The sequence below is a fragment of the Symphalangus syndactylus genome, chromosome 8 (assembly GCF_028878055.3).
Source record: "Symphalangus syndactylus isolate Jambi chromosome 8, NHGRI_mSymSyn1-v2.1_pri, whole genome shotgun sequence".
Classification (NCBI taxonomy): Eukaryota; Metazoa; Chordata; class Mammalia; order Primates; family Hylobatidae; genus Symphalangus; species Symphalangus syndactylus.
Genome location: NC_072430.2, coordinates 123,703,828 through 123,721,372, shown reverse-complemented (window position 1 = coordinate 123,721,372; position 17,545 = coordinate 123,703,828). Strand labels below are relative to the sequence as shown.

The 17,545-nt window shown below is 46.5% G+C and overlaps 1 protein-coding gene across 4 annotated transcripts in view; it reads left to right on the top strand.

The window, feature by feature from the left end:
* Window positions 1-17,341, top strand: part of NHEJ1 (non-homologous end joining factor 1) — an 85,246-nt gene extending 67,905 nt beyond the window's left edge. For 3 of the 4 annotated variants that reach the window (XM_055290698.2, XM_063645716.1, XM_055290699.2), the window contains 3 exons: window positions 15,117-15,234; window positions 15,958-16,076; window positions 16,859-17,341. In XM_055290698.2, the coding sequence (XP_055146673.1) occupies window positions 15,117-15,234; window positions 15,958-16,076; window positions 16,859-16,933 (312 nt within the window). In that variant the 3' untranslated portion in view covers window positions 16,934-17,341. Of the gene's footprint in view, window positions 1-15,116; window positions 15,250-15,957; window positions 16,077-16,858 lie in introns of all 4 variants that reach the window. The other variant, XM_055290697.2, reaches the window with a different exon arrangement.
* The last annotated feature ends 204 nt before the right edge of the window (window positions 17,342-17,545 follow it).

Genomic DNA, 17,545 nt, shown 5'->3' with positions numbered 1-17,545 from the left:
TCCAGCTTTGTTTAATAAGGCCTCAGACCTAGTGCTGTTGACTGGGAATCAAAGGCTCCCATGTGTGGCTAGATGTGAAGAACAATTATTTGTTTATGTGTCTGACTCTTCAACCAGACTATGAGCTCCTTGAGGGCAGTGAACCCTGTCTTATCCTTAGGACACAGCATGCTATAGCGTATCCTTGGCGATTTTAATGATTGAATTAATAATAACAGTTAATATTTATTGAGCACTTCCTATGTGCCAGGCACCATAGGGAGAACTTTACATGCATTATCTCATTTAATCCTCTTAATAACTCTGTAGTGCAGGTAGTAATATCATTCCCATTCCACAGTTGAAGAAACTAAGGCTTAGAGATGAAGACGAAGTAGTGGGTCAGGGATTTGAGTGTAAGCAATTTAACTCCAGAGCCCACACTGTTTTTGCTGGAATAAAGTGATTTTCCCAGTTGCCTTCAAATAGTTGAGAGTGCATGGAACTCTCAAGGGAACAGAATTAATATGTTATATATGTTGTCTTATTTAACAATCCTTGGACAACCCTCATTAGTAGGAATTCCTTTACTCATTTCATAGAGAGAGAATTGAGGCTCAAAAAATTAAGTCACTTGGCCAAGATCGAGATCATAAAACAAACATGTAAGTGGTGGACTTATTTTCAAAACCAGGTCTGTCTGACTCTAGATCCTGTGGTCTTTCAACATTCCATGCCACCTCCAGTCTCTCAGCCACTGGTAGGTATCTGCTCCACTGACTGCCTTAAAGTTCTTTAAAAGTTGTCCAAGCCTGTTGGGAGCCTAAGCATCTATTCCTAAAAGAGGAAATAGAATGGACAATAGGCAAAAAAGACGTGGAGAATAGAAACTTTATCTATTTTAAAACTTGTTTTTAAAATTAGAGCTATAATCTACATACCATGAAATATACCAAAAAGTATATACCAAAAGTATATACAATTCAGTGGTTTTAGTGTATTCACAAGGTTATGCAACCATAACTACTATCTAATTCCAGAACATTTTCATCACCCTGAAAAGAAATGCCATACCTATTTGCAGTCATTCTCCATTCACCCTGTCTCCTATCCCCTGGAAATCACTACTCTCTGTCTTTATGGATTTGCCTATTCAGCATATTTCATACAAATGGAATCATACAATATGTGGTCTTTCATGTCTGGCTTCTTTCACTCAGCATTATGTTCTCAAGGTTCATGTATTAAAGCGAATATCAGTACTTTATTCCTTCTTATGGTAGAACAATATACCATTGTACAGATATACCACATTTTGTTTATCCATTCATCTGTTGATGGACATTTGGGTTGTCTCTACTTTTTGGCTGTTATGAATAATGCTGTTGTGAACATTTGTGTGCACATTTTTGTGTTAACATATGTTTTCCGTTCTCTTGGGTATGTACCTAGCAGTAGAATTGCTGGGTCATATAGTAACTCTATGCTTAACATTTTTAGTAACTACCTCGTTGTTTTCCATAGTGATTCATCTTTTATTAATAAACTTTTAAAATTGAAGTATAGGCTGGGCGCAGTGGCTCATGCCTGTAATCTCAGCACTTTGGGAGGCTGAGGCAGGTGGATCACGAGGTCAGGAGATCGAGACCATCCTGGCTAACACAGTGAAACCCCGTCTCTACTAAAAAATACAAAAAAAAAAAAAATTAGCCAGGTGTGGTGGCAGGCACCTGTAGTCCCATCTACTCGAGAGGCTGAGGCAGGAGAATGGCATGAACCCGGGAGGCGGAGCTTGCAGTGAGCTGAGATCACGCCACTGCACTCCAGCCTGGGCAACAGAGTGAGACTCCATCTCAAAAAAAAAAAAAAAAAAAGTTGAAGTATAAAATGCATGTAGGAAAGTGCCCATATCAGAAGTGTACAGCTTAAAGAATTATTACAAAATTAACATAGCTGTGTAACCAGCACCCAAATCAAGAGCTAGAAATTTTCCAGTACTCAGAAGTACTTGCCTGTTATCTGCCAATATCTACCACCTCCAAAGGGTAACACCACTATCCTGACTTCTAATATAATCATGAATTTTGCTTGTTTTTGATGGAATAATATAGTATATACTCTTTTGTGTGTGACTTCTTTTACTGAATAAAATGTTAATTTTTTTTTTTCTTTTCTTGAGACAGGGTCTCACTCTGTCGCCCAAGCTGGCTTGCAGTGGCACAATCAGAGCTCACTGTAGCCTCGAACTCCTGGGCTCAAGCAATCCTCCTGCCTTGGCCTCCCAAAGTGCTGGGATTACAGGTGTGAGCCACGCACCTGGCCCGAAATATTAATGAAATTCATCTATGTTGCTCTTTGTAGCCATACTTTTAACATTTCACTTCTGTGTAATATTTTATTGTAAAGCTATACCACAACTTATTTACCTACTTGTGTTGGGGAAATACATAGAAGTGGAATGGCTAGGTCATAGGTGTGTATATTTTTAGATTTAATAGATACTGCCAAACTGTTTTCCAAAATGACTGTATCAATTTATAACCACACAAGCAGTTTAGGAGAATTCTGGTTGTACTATGTCTTTGTCAACACTTGATATTATCATCCTTTTTCCTTCTAGCCATTATGATGAATATGTAGAGATATCCTGTTGTGGTTTTAATTTTCTCAATGAGATTCTATACATTTTTATGTAATTATCAGTCATTTAAATATGACTAAGCCTTAGGTATGACTAAGTCTTTTTCTTACTGATTTTTAAGAGTTTTTAATATATTTTGGAAATGAGGTCTTTGTTGGTTATATGTATTGCAAGTGTTTTCTCCTACATTATAGCTTGCTTTTTTGCTGTCTTAAGTGTCTCTTTAGATGAGCAGAAGTTCTTAATTTTAATCTAGTCCAATTTATCAACCTTTTCCTTTATGGTTTGTGTCCTGTTAAGAAATCTTTACCTCTTCAAGGTCATGAAGATCAGTACCTTATTTCGAGTGTGTGTGGCAGGTCGGGGAGGTGGTGCATCACCCTATAGAGTACGATTTCTCAGGGCAGAGAAGACACTGTCACCCTGCAGAGAGGCAGACAGCAGGCGGGATGGGGGCAGGGAGTCCATGAGAACCTGGCTGCTGTGGGCTGTGTTCCCAGCTGTCAAGCGTGTAATGTGGAGTGAAAGAGAATCCTTTTGGTGGTGGAGGTCCTACAGAGAATACTGCAGGGTACTCTAAATCAACTTTGTGCCCTACACACCCAGTTGACTGTCCTCTCTTCTCCACTAAGACAGGGAAAAAAAAAAAGGAGTCTGCACTCCTGCACAGTGCTAGTAGCACAGGGCGGGGATGAAGAGCTTTCAGAGCCAGACTATCTGTCTTATAGCTGTGATTTTCTTTTTGTTATTAAATCTGATGCTTTTGTTCTTTCCATTTTCTACCACATTGTTTCATTTCCATTTGGGAAGAGGATGTTGAGGTGGCTGTATTTGAGAGAGGTGCTAAAATAATGTTCAAACTGCTTGTTCCCCTGCTAGGCTGGTCGGAGCCCCTTCCCTGAGCCAGAGCTGACAGGAGCTGCTTGTTCTTCTTGGAGAAGGAGTGGGAGGAGAGAAAAGAAGGAATGAGAGTTGCTCCTACACTTTCTGAGGGGCTCTGAGGATCCGTCCCCCCCAGGAAACCACTTTCGTTCCCCGAGCCCCTCTGCTGCTCGTTAGTTGCCCTCCAGACTAGAAAGCCATGGTTTGTGTTGGGGCTGGGTGGGGCTTCAGGGACAGTTTAGGCTCTGGCCCTCCAAAGGGGAGGGGGTGGTTATAGAGCAAGCAGAGGGTCACAGCTCAGTCTGTACCATTTGCTTGTCACCTTGAGAAGTTCCACCTTGTCTAGCAAAACCTTTCAGAGGCAGCCACCACAAAGGGCTCTTATGAGAGCAGCTGCCCCGCCCCCACCTTCACTTCCACTCCCTTTACCATTATTTTTCTTTGGGGGCAGAGCTGAGGGGCCTTCCTGCTATGACTCTGAGGGGCTGTACTTATTTTAAAAGGAGATTCAAGTCTAGAGACTTCCCATACCAGAGATGCATTTTTCTGATTTTCCAGTATACTTGGAGGACTCTCAAGGGGTGAAGTAAGGCTTTCCTTTTCTAGAGGGCATTTTGTCTTTTCCCTCTTTCAGCCTCTTGAGCTATTTGGAGATTTAAGAAGGGAAGTGAGAGCCAGCTTCTAGTACCACTAGACCTCAGAACAGGGACCAACTTCCTTACAGGGGTAGGAGATGGGAAGGAGAAATGGATGTCTCGTTGGTAAGAGGCATTATAGTGTAGAGATTCAAGTGTAGGTTCTAGAGCTCAACTTTCTGGGCCTTCTGTTTCCCCATTCTGCTATGACCTTAGTCAAGTTACTTAATCTCTTCAAGCCTTTGTTTTCTTATATATAAAATGAGATTGGGCTTCAAGTCATGACAAGTAAATAAGAAAAAAACCCAAAAATAAATAAAATGAGAATGATTTTAGAGCCCAACTGATAGGGTAACAGTGGAGGTTAATTGCAGTAATGTGTCAAAATGCATAGCCTAGTACCTAGCACATAGAAAGCATTTACAAAGTTAATCTTACTAATATTATTCAAGCCTTCTGTTTGGACCTCTTTTTTTTATTAATTTTTTTTTTGCACACAAAACAATAAATATTTTCTAAAAATACATACAAACAAAAAGATGCATATCAAACATATTAGGAAGGTTGCACATGGGAAGATGGGGAATAGAAATGGGGGGTGGGAATTAAAGAAAATAAATGAGAGAGGGACTTTGTATGGATCAATGATAATAACTCAATCCTCTATGTCTTTGACAAAGAAAAAGGAGAAGGAAGAGGAAGAAAAAGAAAGTGGGATAAAGGATCAGAAAGGGAGGAAAATAGAAAATATTAGAGTATGACTCCAGGGTAGACCTGTTTTGTTGTTGCTGGGTTGGTTGGTTGGTTTGTCTGTTGTATTTTTCATATGTTTCGCCATGTTGGCCAGGCTGGTCTCGAACTCCTAGCCTCAAGTGATCAACCCGCCTCGGCCTCCCAAAGTGCTGGGACTACAGGCGTGAGCTACCACATCCAACCCCCACATTGCGTCTGGCCTCCGTGGTAGACCTCCCAGACGGGGCGGCCGGGCAGAGGAGCTCCTCACTTCCCAGACGGGGCGGCCAGGCAGAGGCACTCCTCACATCCCAGACGATGGGCGGCGGGGCAGAGGCGCTCCTCACTTCCTAGACGGGGTGGCAGCCGGGCAGAGGCGCTCCTCACTTCCTAGACGGGGTGGCGGCCGGGCAGAGGCGCTCCTCACATCCCAGACGGGGCGGCCGGGCAGAGGCGCTCCTCACTTCCCAGACGGGGCGGCCGGGTAGAGGCACTCCTCACATCCCAGACGGGGCGGCCGGGCAGAGGCGCTCCTCACTTCCCAGACGGGGCGGCCGGGCAGAGGCGCTCCTCACATCCCAGACGGGGCGGCCGGGCAGAGGCGCTCCTCACATCCCAGACGGGGCGGCCGGGCAGAGGCGCTCCTCACATCCCAGACGGGGCGGCCGGGCAGAGGCACTCCTCACATCCCAGACGATGGGCGGCGGGGCAGAGGCGCTCCTCACTTCCTAGACAGGGTGGCGGCCGGGCAGAGGCGCTCCTCACTTCCTAGACGGGGTGGCGGCCGGGCAGAGGCGCTCCTCACTTCCCAGATGGGGCGGCCGGGCAGAGGCGCTCCTCACATCCCAGACGGGGCGGCCGGGCAGAGGCGCTCCTCACATCCCAGACGGGGCGGCCGGGCAGAGGCGCTCCTCACATCCCAGACGGGGCGGCCGGACAGAGGCGCTCCTCACTTCCCAGATGGGGCAGCCGGGCAGAGGCGCTCCTCACTTCCCAGACGGGGCGGCCGAGCAGAGGCGCTCCTCACATCCCAGACGATGGGCGGCCGGGCAGAGGCGCTCTTCACTTCCCAGACGATGGGCGGCCGGGCAGAGGCGCTCCTCACTTCCTAGACGGGGTGGCGGCTGGGCAGAGGAGCTCCTCACATCCCAGACGGGGCAGTTGGGCAGAGACGCTCCTCACTTCCCAGACAGGGCAGCTGGGCAGAGGCGCTCCTCACTTCCTAGACGGAGCAGCCGGGCAGAGGCCCTCCTCAGATCCCAGACGGGGCAGCGGGGCAGAGGCGCACCTCACTTCGCAGATGATGGGCAGCCGGGCAGAGGCGCACCTCACTTCGCAGATGATGGGCGGCCGGGCAGAGGCGCACCTCACTTCGCAGATGATGGGCGGCCGGGCAGAGGCGCACCTCACTTCGCAGATGATGGGCGGCCGGGCAGAGGCGCACCTCACTTCGCAGATGATGGGCGGCCGGGCAGAGGCGCACCTCACTTCGCAGATGATGGGCGGCTGGGCAGAGGCGCACCTCACTTCGCAGATGATGGGCGGCCGGGCAGAGGCGCCCCTCACTTCCCAGATGGGGCGACCGGGCAGAGACGCCCCTCACTTCCTAGATGGGGTGGCAGCCGGGCAGAGGCGCTCCTCACTTCCCAAACGGAGCGGCCGGGCAGAAGCGCTCCTCATTTCCCAGACGGGGGTGGCCGGGCAGAGGCTCTCCTCACATCCCAGACGGTGGGCGGCCAGGCAGAGGTGCTCCTCACTTCCCAGATGGGGCGGCCGGGCAGAGGCGGTCCTCACATCCCAGACGATGGGCTGCCAGGCAGAGACGCTCTTCACTTCCTAGACGGGGTGGCGGCCGGGCAGAGGCGCTCCTCACCTCCCAGACTGGGCGGCCGGGCAGAGGCGCTCCTCACATCCCAGACGATAGGCGGCCAGGCAGAGACGCTCCCCACTTCTCAGACGGAGCGGCGGCCGGGCAGAGGCTGCAATCCTAGCACCCTGGGAGGCGGAGGCTGCAGGGAGCCAAGACCATGCCACCACACTCCAGCCCGGGCAACACTGAGCACCGAGTGAGTGAGACTCCGTCTGGAGTCCCAGCACCTCGGGAGGCCGATGCGGGCAGACCACTGGAGGTCAGGAGCTGGAGACCAGCCTGGCCAACATGGCGATACCCCACCTCCAGCCAAAGGACAAAAACCAGGCAAGGGTGGTGGCGCGCGCCCGCAATCCGAAGCAGCCCACAGGCCGAGGCAGGAGAATCACGGGAGCCGGAGGCAGGGAGTGTGCAGCGAGCCAACTACACTCCAGCCTGGGCAACAGAGGGAAGAAAAGAGGAAAGAAAGAAAGAAAGAAAAGAAAGGAAGGAAGGAAAGAGGGAGGGAAGGAGGAAGGAAGGAAAGAGGGAGGGAAGGAGGAAGGAAGGAAAGAGGGAGGGAAGGAGGAAGGAAGGAGGTAGGGACGGAAGGAAGGAAGCTGGACCTCTTTTTATAGTCTTTCTTCACATCCCCCTCCTCTTCTGACCCTGCAGTCCAGAGAGCTAGCCACACCTCAGACTGAACCAGAAAAATCTGAATTGTATACATAGGACCTGAACTTTGTCTGAAACTGTTTTGAACTCTGCACCTATCTTACTCCATTGCATGTCCAGCATCATGAAAGAGAGGCAGCAAAATTATCTCATTGTGAAGGGAGGCCACAAAGAAAGTGACTCGGTAACTTTACAAGATTGCATACATGGATGTTTGCGTATATGATTGTATGGCTGCATCCATTCTCCTATCTTGTTTTAAAAGGTGTTGGGGGGTTGGGGGTGAGTTGGACTATGATTTAATTAATTTGCAAGGTCCCTAAACACAAAATTAAGTTTGGGTTTCTCTGTGTTCTTTTTCCTTATAGCCCAGCACTGAGTGGATGCTCAGGAGCTGGAGGCTAATCATAGAGCATGGCGAGGTCGGCAGCAGCAGGGCAGAATAATCAGGGAAGGCCTTGTTGCAGGCACAGACCCAAACAAAGCTAAATCAGACCAAACACAGGGCAGTGTTAGCTCTGTCTTCAGTTTCGTATTCGGACCTTCAAGGACAGTGTGCCTTGTGTATTTAGGGCACTATATTTTCTCCCAAATCACCAAGGTTTCTGATCAGTGAACTGATAGAGGGGTATTCTGTGAGGACAAAGAGACAGACCCAGTATCAGGGTTGGATATTGCCTGAAACTCAGAGGTAGCTCATCCAAGTGAGCCGCTGTGGAAAATTTGAAATGAGGAGAAAGGAGAATGAAACAGTTGTCTTCTAAAAATCTAGATATCACCACCCTATCTCTTTTCTCTGTCCTAGTAGTTTTTTCTCTCAGACTCTGAGGAAACTGTGAAATTAATCCCAACAAAAACCATTTGACTGTTAGCTATTTTTATGGCCTATATCTGCAGGTCGTATTTTTGTATTTTCCAGATAGCCCTTATTGAGTGTATATTACTTAAAAATGGAAATGACATAGCAGAGCATTTGCACAAGCCACATTAGAAAGCAGGAAATGGTGGTGAGAGAGTTCTTGGTTCAAGCATTGCGGGATCAGTTGGGCTGTGCAGAATACTCTTGCTAAAATGTTGTTGGAAGCAAGCTGTTTGTGCTTTGTGTGCTTCTGGAGAGAGTAGCAGCTTTACTCTTCACTGTTATACTTGCCACCCAAAAAAGAGGGTGGAGAGAATGAAGATGAAACTTTGGCCTCTTGGGTAGGTCCTGAAGAATTGGAGAGTAAAGGAGAGCTTTGAGAAGCAGGGGCTATTTTGGGGAGGTAGGGAGACAATACCTACTGAATAGGCACCCTTTAACATATCATCCCATGGAATCCTTCCATTAGCCTCATCAAAGTAGCTGTTGGTCTCCTCATTTTTCTGGTAAGGGAACAGAGGCTAAAAGGGGTTAGTAACACACCTGGTAACTGGCAAACCCAGGATTTAAACCCAGGACCTTCTGATGCAAAAGCCATGCTGCCTCAGTCATTACTAGAGACCGAGGAGTCGGCTAGTGTGGTGATGGGGGACAGTGAACTACCCACAGGTTACTGGGTAGATTTCTGTGTCTCCCTGATCTGGACCTTGACTGGTCACTGTATTACTAGATAATAGTATGCTTTGGGATGCCAGTGAAGAGAAGTTAATACAGATGCTCCTCAACTTACGATGGGGCCGCATCCCAATAAATCCATCCTAAGTTGAAAATAGCAGAGCCGGGCGTGGTGGCTCACGCCTGTAACCCCAGCACTTTGGGAGGCCATGGTGGGTGGATGACCTGAGGTCAGGAGTTTGAGACCATCCTGGCCAACATGGTGCAGCACCATCTCTACTAAAAATACAAAAATTAGCCAGGCGTGGTGGCAGGTGCCTATGGTCCCAGCTACTCAGGAGGCTGAGGCAGGAGAATCGCTTGAACCTGGGAGAGAGAGGTTGCAGTGAGCGGAGATTACACCACTGCACTCCAGCCTGGGAGACAGAGTGAGACTTCATCTCAAAAAAAAAAAAAAAAAAAAAAAAGGAAAGAAAGAAAGAAAATATCCTGAGTTGTAAGTGCGTTTTTGACTTCTGAGACTATCCAAAGATAGCCCCATCATAGGTCAAGGAGTGTATTGAATGCCTATCACTTTCACATCATCAGTAAAATAGAAAAATCCTAAGTCAGGGACCATCTGTAATTAGATCAGGCCTAGTTTCTCTATGTACTTTATCATTAGGGCATTTCTTGAGTCCACTTAGCACTCACTGGAGTAGGGCCAGGCAAGAAAAGTCTCAGTGTGCCTTGCAAAGGGAAGGAACAGACATTTCTTGGGCATTTACTCGATCTTCTCATTTAATCCTTTCACACATTCTGTGATGTAAATGTTGTTAGTTTTGATCCCTCAGTGCCTGACTCCCAGTGTCTCTCTCTTTTCCCTCCTCTCTCTCTCAAAATAAACCATTAAGTATGATGGCTTGCCCACAGTGTCACAACTAGCAAATTAGAAGACCACCTTAGGTACAAATCCACATCTTTGAGATCTTAAGGCCAGAACTTAAAGTGTATTTCTTTTTTTTTTTTCTAGTAACTTTTTTTCTAGCCTTGCTTCTTCCTATTTGAGTGAGAACCTACTTCGGACTTTCTTTTTTAAACCTTGATACTATCCTTGCACGTTGGGTTCATCTTTCCTTCTGACTGTCAGCCTTTTACTACTGCAGTTGGGTCTGTGTCATGGACCCAGGGCCATTTCAGGTTATCTTTGATTTAGGGATTTCGTTTGGATGGTAATAGTACCATCTCACAGAGTGTACATTTTAATTAGCTGTATATTTGTTGGTAATCTCCCCTCTAGAATGTAAACTTCAAGAAAGCAGGGAATTTTATGTCTTTTGTTCACTACCATATTCCCAGCATCTAAATAATCCCAAACACCACAGTAGATGATCAGCAAATATTTGTTAAATATGAATGGATTGGCAAAAGGGGAGTTACGTTTCTTGAAGAGTCCTTCTCATTAGAGTCTTCTTCCTAAATTATGTTTCTTGTACCTTTCTCTTTATTCTGGCAAACTCCCTGGCCATTTGAGACCTTAGAAGAGTTTTCTAATATGCTCTTATTCCTAAGGGAAGCTGATGGTGAACATCGCCATGATTCCCTAAATGGAGATCTGGGCTCCCGAGGGAAGGAAGTTTGTATCTAGACCAGCAATGTTTACCACATTGCAAGAGGGAGGAGCGGAGTTCTTACTCTTAGGGAAGTCACGTGTTGTGGGCCCTGTCCTTGTGATATTGTGATGGTCAGTGCCAGGGTCTCGGGGCTGTGCCAGTTTCTGGGGCGGGTGCCAGAACCAAAGACATGCTCAAAGGCTGACTCTGGAGAGCTCCAGTTAGCTCGTTTTCCCTTTATCTTCATTGAACCTGTATCCTCAGACCGTGGGCCCATATTTATAGGGTAAGCAGTAGATCAGATCTAGCCTTTCTTACCCAGGATTCTAGAAGTTTCTTTTCTGAAACAGTCTCAGAGGAAAGGAGGGGTGAGGCAGGGAGGAGAGGCAGATTACGTATTTGTAGTTGAAAATGCTAATTGGAAGCTCTCCAGCAAATCCTGAGAGAGTCTTGGGCTTTCTGGACCACTGGGAGTGAGTTTAGACCTCATGAAGATGAGAGTTACCTCTAAAGAGGGGAGGTTGGACCCTCAGAACGAAGATGGGCTGCAGTAGGGACAAGAAGGGGAAATAAAATGCCCTACAGGGTTTCTGTCACTTTGGTTTGCCGAAAGTTTCTGATATGGCTGTATACCAGGGTCCAAAGTCCCAGTGCATTGGAGATGGGAGAGTAATATAGCTCTTGTGGCTGTTGAAAAATCACACTACTAGAAGTAAGTAATGAGGAAGTACTAAGAGTTTAGGTAAATGTAACAGAGAGTCTAAAAAGGGAAGCCTGGAAGAAGCTCTGGATTCCTCATTGTTCCATCAATACTAGTTTGGAGCCAAGGAAGCTTTGGCAAACAGTTGTAGAGTAGAGAAAGCCACTTTATGAAACAAAAAGAAATTCCCATGGGCATAACCTTAATTCAGAAAATGAAGTCCTTTGCAAACTAGTGAATGTGAACTTAGCCTTCTAGTCTTGCTTCCCATGAGACACATCCACATACCCTGTCTTCACACCTTTATGCTTCACTTACTTCCAGCGCATCCAAAGTCTTAACTTTGCAATGCTTGTCTTGATGTCACCACCTCTGATGCTTTTTGCAGAACTCTTGTGTTCAATTCATCCCTTTCTTCTCTGGTTCCCTATTACCCTTCGTTGAGAACTCTGTTATAGAAAATCACTTGAAAAATAAAACAAAACAACATATGTCTGCCTATCTCCCACATGCAAATATGAACTCTTTGAAGTAGGGACTCTGAGTTACTATCTTTGTATTAACTCAGACCTGTTTTGAGGGAAGGATTGATGCATCTGTTTCCCCTGCCTTGAATCCTGTAGTGCCTGGCACATAGTAGACTCTCAGTAACTTTTTTGCCTACTAGAATTGATTATGGGTTAATCAGATGAACACGTTCTACAGGTAGGCTGACCTGACTCTTCTTTCCGTCCCCACTTTGGGCAGTGACCCACATTGTGGCCGGTACATCGTGCTCCTGGCTCAGTTGCACTTATAGCAGGGGGCACTATTTACTTTACTTACTCCTGACTCCAGCATTCTCCCTTTGATCTCTGCCGCCTGCCCCAGGTAGCCACTACCATTGTCCTGCCCCAGGAGCTAATGTTTCTCTCTCCCAAGCTCCTACCTCTCCACCTCTCTTCCCTAGTATATACTGAGAATGAGGCCCAAGGAATCTGTGATAATGGGGAATGGCTAGAATGGGATTAAGAGTATGGTCTCTCAGCCCCCATGGGTTCCAATCTGGTCCAGTTGTCTCCTTTTTATCTGCTCCCTTTTCTTGTCACCTTGGGGAGCTTGTTCCTCAGCTGGATGGCAGGTGATCTGGGATGTGAAGGATTGCGGGTTGTGATCCTGGGAGAAGCTGGATTGCCCTTTTGACCAAAATTCTGCTGTTCAGGGAAGTAAATAGGATAGTAATTATATGTGTGGGCCCTGAAGCCAGACTGTCCAGACTCTAACCCTGTGCCACCACTTACTAGCTGGGACCATCTCAGCCAAACGGGGTCATGCTAGTGCCTACCATGCTCAATCATTCACACATAGTACTGAGCCTCTACCGTGAGCTCAAGGTTCTTCTAGATGCCAGGGAAGTAGTAGTAGAAAACACAAAAATGGTTTAATACATTTTAAGTACTTAGAGCAATGTCTAGCATATATATATATAAGCACATATATATATTAGCATATACATAAGCATATATATAAGCACATATATATTAGCATATACATATATATTAGCATATATATATATATATTTTTTTTTTTTTTTAGACAGAGTCTTGCTCTGTCACCCAGGCTGGAGTGCAGTGGGGCAATCTCAGCTCACTGCAAGCTCCGCCTGCTGGGTTCACGCCATTCTGCTGCCTCAGCCTCCCGAGTAGCTGGGACTACAGGCGCCCGCCACCGCGCCCGGCCAATTTTTTGTCTTTTTTAGTAGAGATGGGGTTTCACCGTGGTCTCATTCTCCTGACCTCGTGATCCGCCTGCCTCAGCCTCCCAAAGTGCTGGGATTACAGGCGTGAGCCACCACGCCTGGCCATGTCTAGCATATATTAAGTATTCGACAATTCTAGCAATATGCTGTTCCTAGGACTTTTCTGAGAATAGATAGTCAGGTGGAATAACTTTGCCAGCAACTGCAGGACCAGATCTCTCTGAGAAGGGGCAGGACAGAGGAAGGGCTTAGATTAGGTTCCACGTTTAGACTCAGGTCCAGCATTTCTGGCACTTTGTTTTGAGGTTAAATACTTGAGCTGAGTGAAGGTCTCCCTGAAAAACTGATGAATCTGTTTGATTCCATGGAAAGGGCAGGAGGAAATGACTCTAGACTGCCTCATTCTACCTAACCCATTTGTGTAGACAGCACAGTGCCTACCAAGTCACGTATGAGTGACCCTAAGAGAGGCTACATTTCTTGGATAGTATGAAGGGAGATGCTAGAGGTCAATATATAAGGAAGGAGGGCAGCTGTTTGCCTCCCCACCATCAGGGCTCTCTGTCTATGGAGGAGAGAACCCTCCTTTGAAGGCGGTGTCTTGGGAGTTAAGAGAGCTGAACTTAGGAAGGAGAGTGAGGTAGGGTAGAGGTGGTGTGGCCTGATAGTTTACCTTCCCTGTTTCAGTTCATTCCTCAGGGAATGCTGCCAGAGGGCTGTTAGACTCTAGTGTGATTACTGGCTAGAGGCAAAGTTTGGACTCGGGGCTCTGATTCATTGCCTGTGGTTTCCAGTGAAAGTCCAGGCCTGATATAGTCTTTATGGGGATAGGGTTGGAGTAGAAATGTATGTGACATTTCCTGGTAATCAACAAGGTTTTCAGCTATCCTGACTGGTTCAGCACCTGCTTTCCTGCTTCTCACACTTTCTCTTTTCTATTCTTCTCCCATGAGAGGGCTTTCAGAAATGAATGCCCTTACAGCACAAAAAGGTGCCCCTGACCCAAGATATGGGCCAATCCAGGATTCTTGGGTTGGTTCCCATGTGAGCTGCTGGCATGGCTGCTCTTGGGGACCTGCTAACTTGGCTGGGAACCATGGTGATTTGCACGCCTAGGGACAGGTGAAATAGTTCTGGGCCCTTTCCAAGATTCCGAAGTCAGCCAGGTTTGGGACCACTAGATACTCTACTCTTTCATCTCATTTTTATCGTACTTTGTTCAGTCTTCAGCCATTACCTTAACCCAGTTCAGCCAAGTGTATGAAACTACAACTAGGCAAAGTATTTTGCTGTGGATATAAGTCCACAGTTCATTCTGTAGTGAAGGAAACAGATAAATATAATGTAATCATAGCAGTGTTTCTCAGCCTTTTAAAAATTATCACTTCCCTAAGGAAACTTTTAAGACATTTTTTGCCTAATCACTCCCTCTCAGGAAATTTTAATGCCACAGATATACCAGAAAATTATTTATGTATTCTGTGTGTGTGTGTGTGTGTGCACGCTTTATACTTTAAAAGAGTCAGTTTTTTTTACCCCTCAAAACGGTTTTCACCCCCTTGGGGGAATCTCAGCCCACTGTGAGCATGTGGGTGATAGTAAAGGAGGGTGGGACAGCAGTGGGGAATGGAAAGTGGCTGGGGGCCTCAAAAGCTTTGTCAGCTTTGTTTTTCCTGTCTCCTCTGCCTGAACATCACAGCTCCATCATTGTTTCTTGCCTCTCAGTCTGTCATTACCATTTTGCTCTCTCTCCTTTATCCTGAATTTTATCATTTTTCTCTAGTTTAGGAATGAATTTAATGAAAATAGTAATTTGTTCAGCTCAGGGAAAATTTAGGGGAAATAATTTCCTAAAATAGCCCTCTAAGAAATCGTCCCTTTGGAAAAAGAGCCTAGAAATCTATAGGGTATTCATGGGAAAACATAATAGACCTAAGGATTAGGGGAAATAAGATATACATTTGGAGTTGCCCTTCAGAGGAGCTGTCTCAAGAAATCTTTATAGTGGTGCCACCAGGCTTGGATATGGACACCCCCTATTGGATCTAACTGCTTTATATTAATTCATTTGGGGTTGATGCCAGTTCTGCATGTGGGGTATTAGATCGCTTCTCTAGCAATACAGTGTAACCAATGACAGTATCTCCTCTCTCTTACAGAAACTGCCAGAGGCATGCAGCATTGGTGATGGAAAGCCCTTTGTCATGAATCTGCAGAATCTGTATATGGCAGTCACCAAACAAGAGGTCCAAGTGGGACAGAAGCATCAAGGCACTGGTGAGCACTCCAGAGGTACCCAGTCTGTGTGAGGATACAATTGGGATCTAGGTTTATGCTGTCCAATATGATAGTTTTCTAGCCACATATAACTATTTAAGTTTAAATTAATAAAAAAGCAAATAAAACTGAAAATGTATTTTCTCTTTTGCACTAGCCACATTTCAAGTGATTAGTAGCCGCATGTAGCTGGTGGCTACCAAGTTAATGCAGACACAGAACATTTCCATCATTGCAGAAAGTTCGATTGGATAGCACTGGTCTAGGTACTTAGAAGGGTTAGCAAAAGAACCAGGAGAAAGATTAGTTTCCCTGGCTGGGTGCAGTGGCTCACACCAGTAACCCCAGCACTTCGGGAGGCCGAGGTGGGAAAGGCCAGGAGTTTGAGACCAGCCTGGACAACATAGCAAAAACCTCATCTCTTTAAAAAAAAAAAATTAATCTCCATACCTGAGACATGTCAGGGAATATGTAGAAGAACAGCTGGCTATTTTGAGTCAAGGAAACTCTCATCCTACCTGCTGAAAGTGGGCCTGGGGAAATCTTTATAGCAGAAACAGGGCTTTCTGAAAGTCAGCTGGAAGTTGGACTTGTGGCTACTTCTGTCTGCTTATGTATTTGTACCAAACCCTGGCCTTTATCAGAATGCTTGGTAAATGCTAATATCTTCCTGGTAAGAGGAAGGCATTTATCACTATCTTCTCTTGATCTTTCTGATTTCAGGAGATCCTCATACCTCAAACAGTGCTTCCCTGCAAGGAATCGATAGGCAGTGTGTAAACCAGCCAGAACAACTGGTCTCCTCAGCCCCAATCCTCTCAGTGCCTGAGAAAGAGTCCACGGTGAGTCATGAGCAGCTTCCTGGTTGGTGTTCTGAGAGTTGGCACCTATAGCCCCCAAGCCGGTGGTCCCTGGAATTGCTGCTTCATTGGCACTGCCTCAAAAATATTGAGGGATATTTGTGACCAGGCTCCAAATTGTATGTGTCTAGATGGAGAGTCATGGTCTTGCACGTCTTCCCTTGGTGTCCCTTCTCTGTAGTTCTTGTACGAATGATGTGCCTTGACTCCTCTTTCACCTTATCCCACTTCCAGTGATGGCCAGTGATGACCGGTGATAGTCAGCGAGGCTATTCCTTGGGGGAGAAGGGAATCTACATCTCCTGCTTAGGGTCTTATATTACATTTGCTGTCTGACATAGACTTCAAAATACCTATGTCAGACACTTCCTGAATGCCTCTTCTTTCTAGCTGGGCATGGTGACTCATGCTTGTTATCACAACCTGTGGGAGGCCAAGGCAGGAGGATCACTTGAAGCCAGGAGTTTGATACCAGCCTGGGCAACAAAGTGAAACCCTATCTTTACAAAAAACAAAATTAGCCAGATATGGCAGCATGTGCCTGTGGTCTCAGCTCCTTTGGAGGCTGAGGCAGGCGGATTGCTCGAGCCCAGGAGTTCAAGGCTGCAGTGAGCTCTGATTGTGCCCGTGTACTCCAGCCTGGGTGAAAAAAAAAAAAAAAAGGCCTCATCCTAACCAGGAGCCATGAGAAGAAGAAAGTTCTTTTCCTAATTTCAGTAGAACTATTTCAAAACCCCTACTAACTTGGGTTCCCTTTTTTCTAGGGTACTTCAGGCCCTCTGCATAGACCACAGCTGTCAAAGGTCAAGAGGAAGAAGCCAAGGGGGCTCTTCAGTTAACCTGTGGTGGCCTCAGCTGCTGAGGATGGACTTGGAGAATGGCTTCCAAGCTTCACCTTGAAAGAAGCTTACATGGCAGCAATATTTCTAAAATAGTGATACAGTCAGAGGCCTACTGTAAGGGCGAGAGAACTGAAGTTCATGTTGACAGGCCCACAGGGAATTGGCCTTCCCTCTTTAAATGGAAGCCAGTCTCTGAGAATCCCGTGCTCTCCTCTCTTTTGGTGGAGGTTCTGTAGGTTCAAGTTTCTACCATGGACTTTAGGTATATAGGGCAAGTGAGCAAGAAAGCAGCGCACACTCAGGAAGCCCTGTCTACCTTTCCCTAGCGTCTCTAGCCAGCCAGCCCCAGATACTCCTCAGAGACCCACTTCTCTCTTTTGCATGGAATAAAAGGCACTCATACTCTCTGCTTTTGGGATTACTTATGCTGTGGAACTCATAACCCAATTCACTTCCTTCACTGGGTCCCACCCCATTGTTGTCTCTGGATGAAGTCTAGCCATCAGTCCAGTCCTTCAGATTCTTCGTAAACGTTTCTGCAGTTGCCAGAGCTAAGCCTCCATTCGGAAACTTCAATCTCAATAACTCTCCTGATGGTGGGCACAAGAC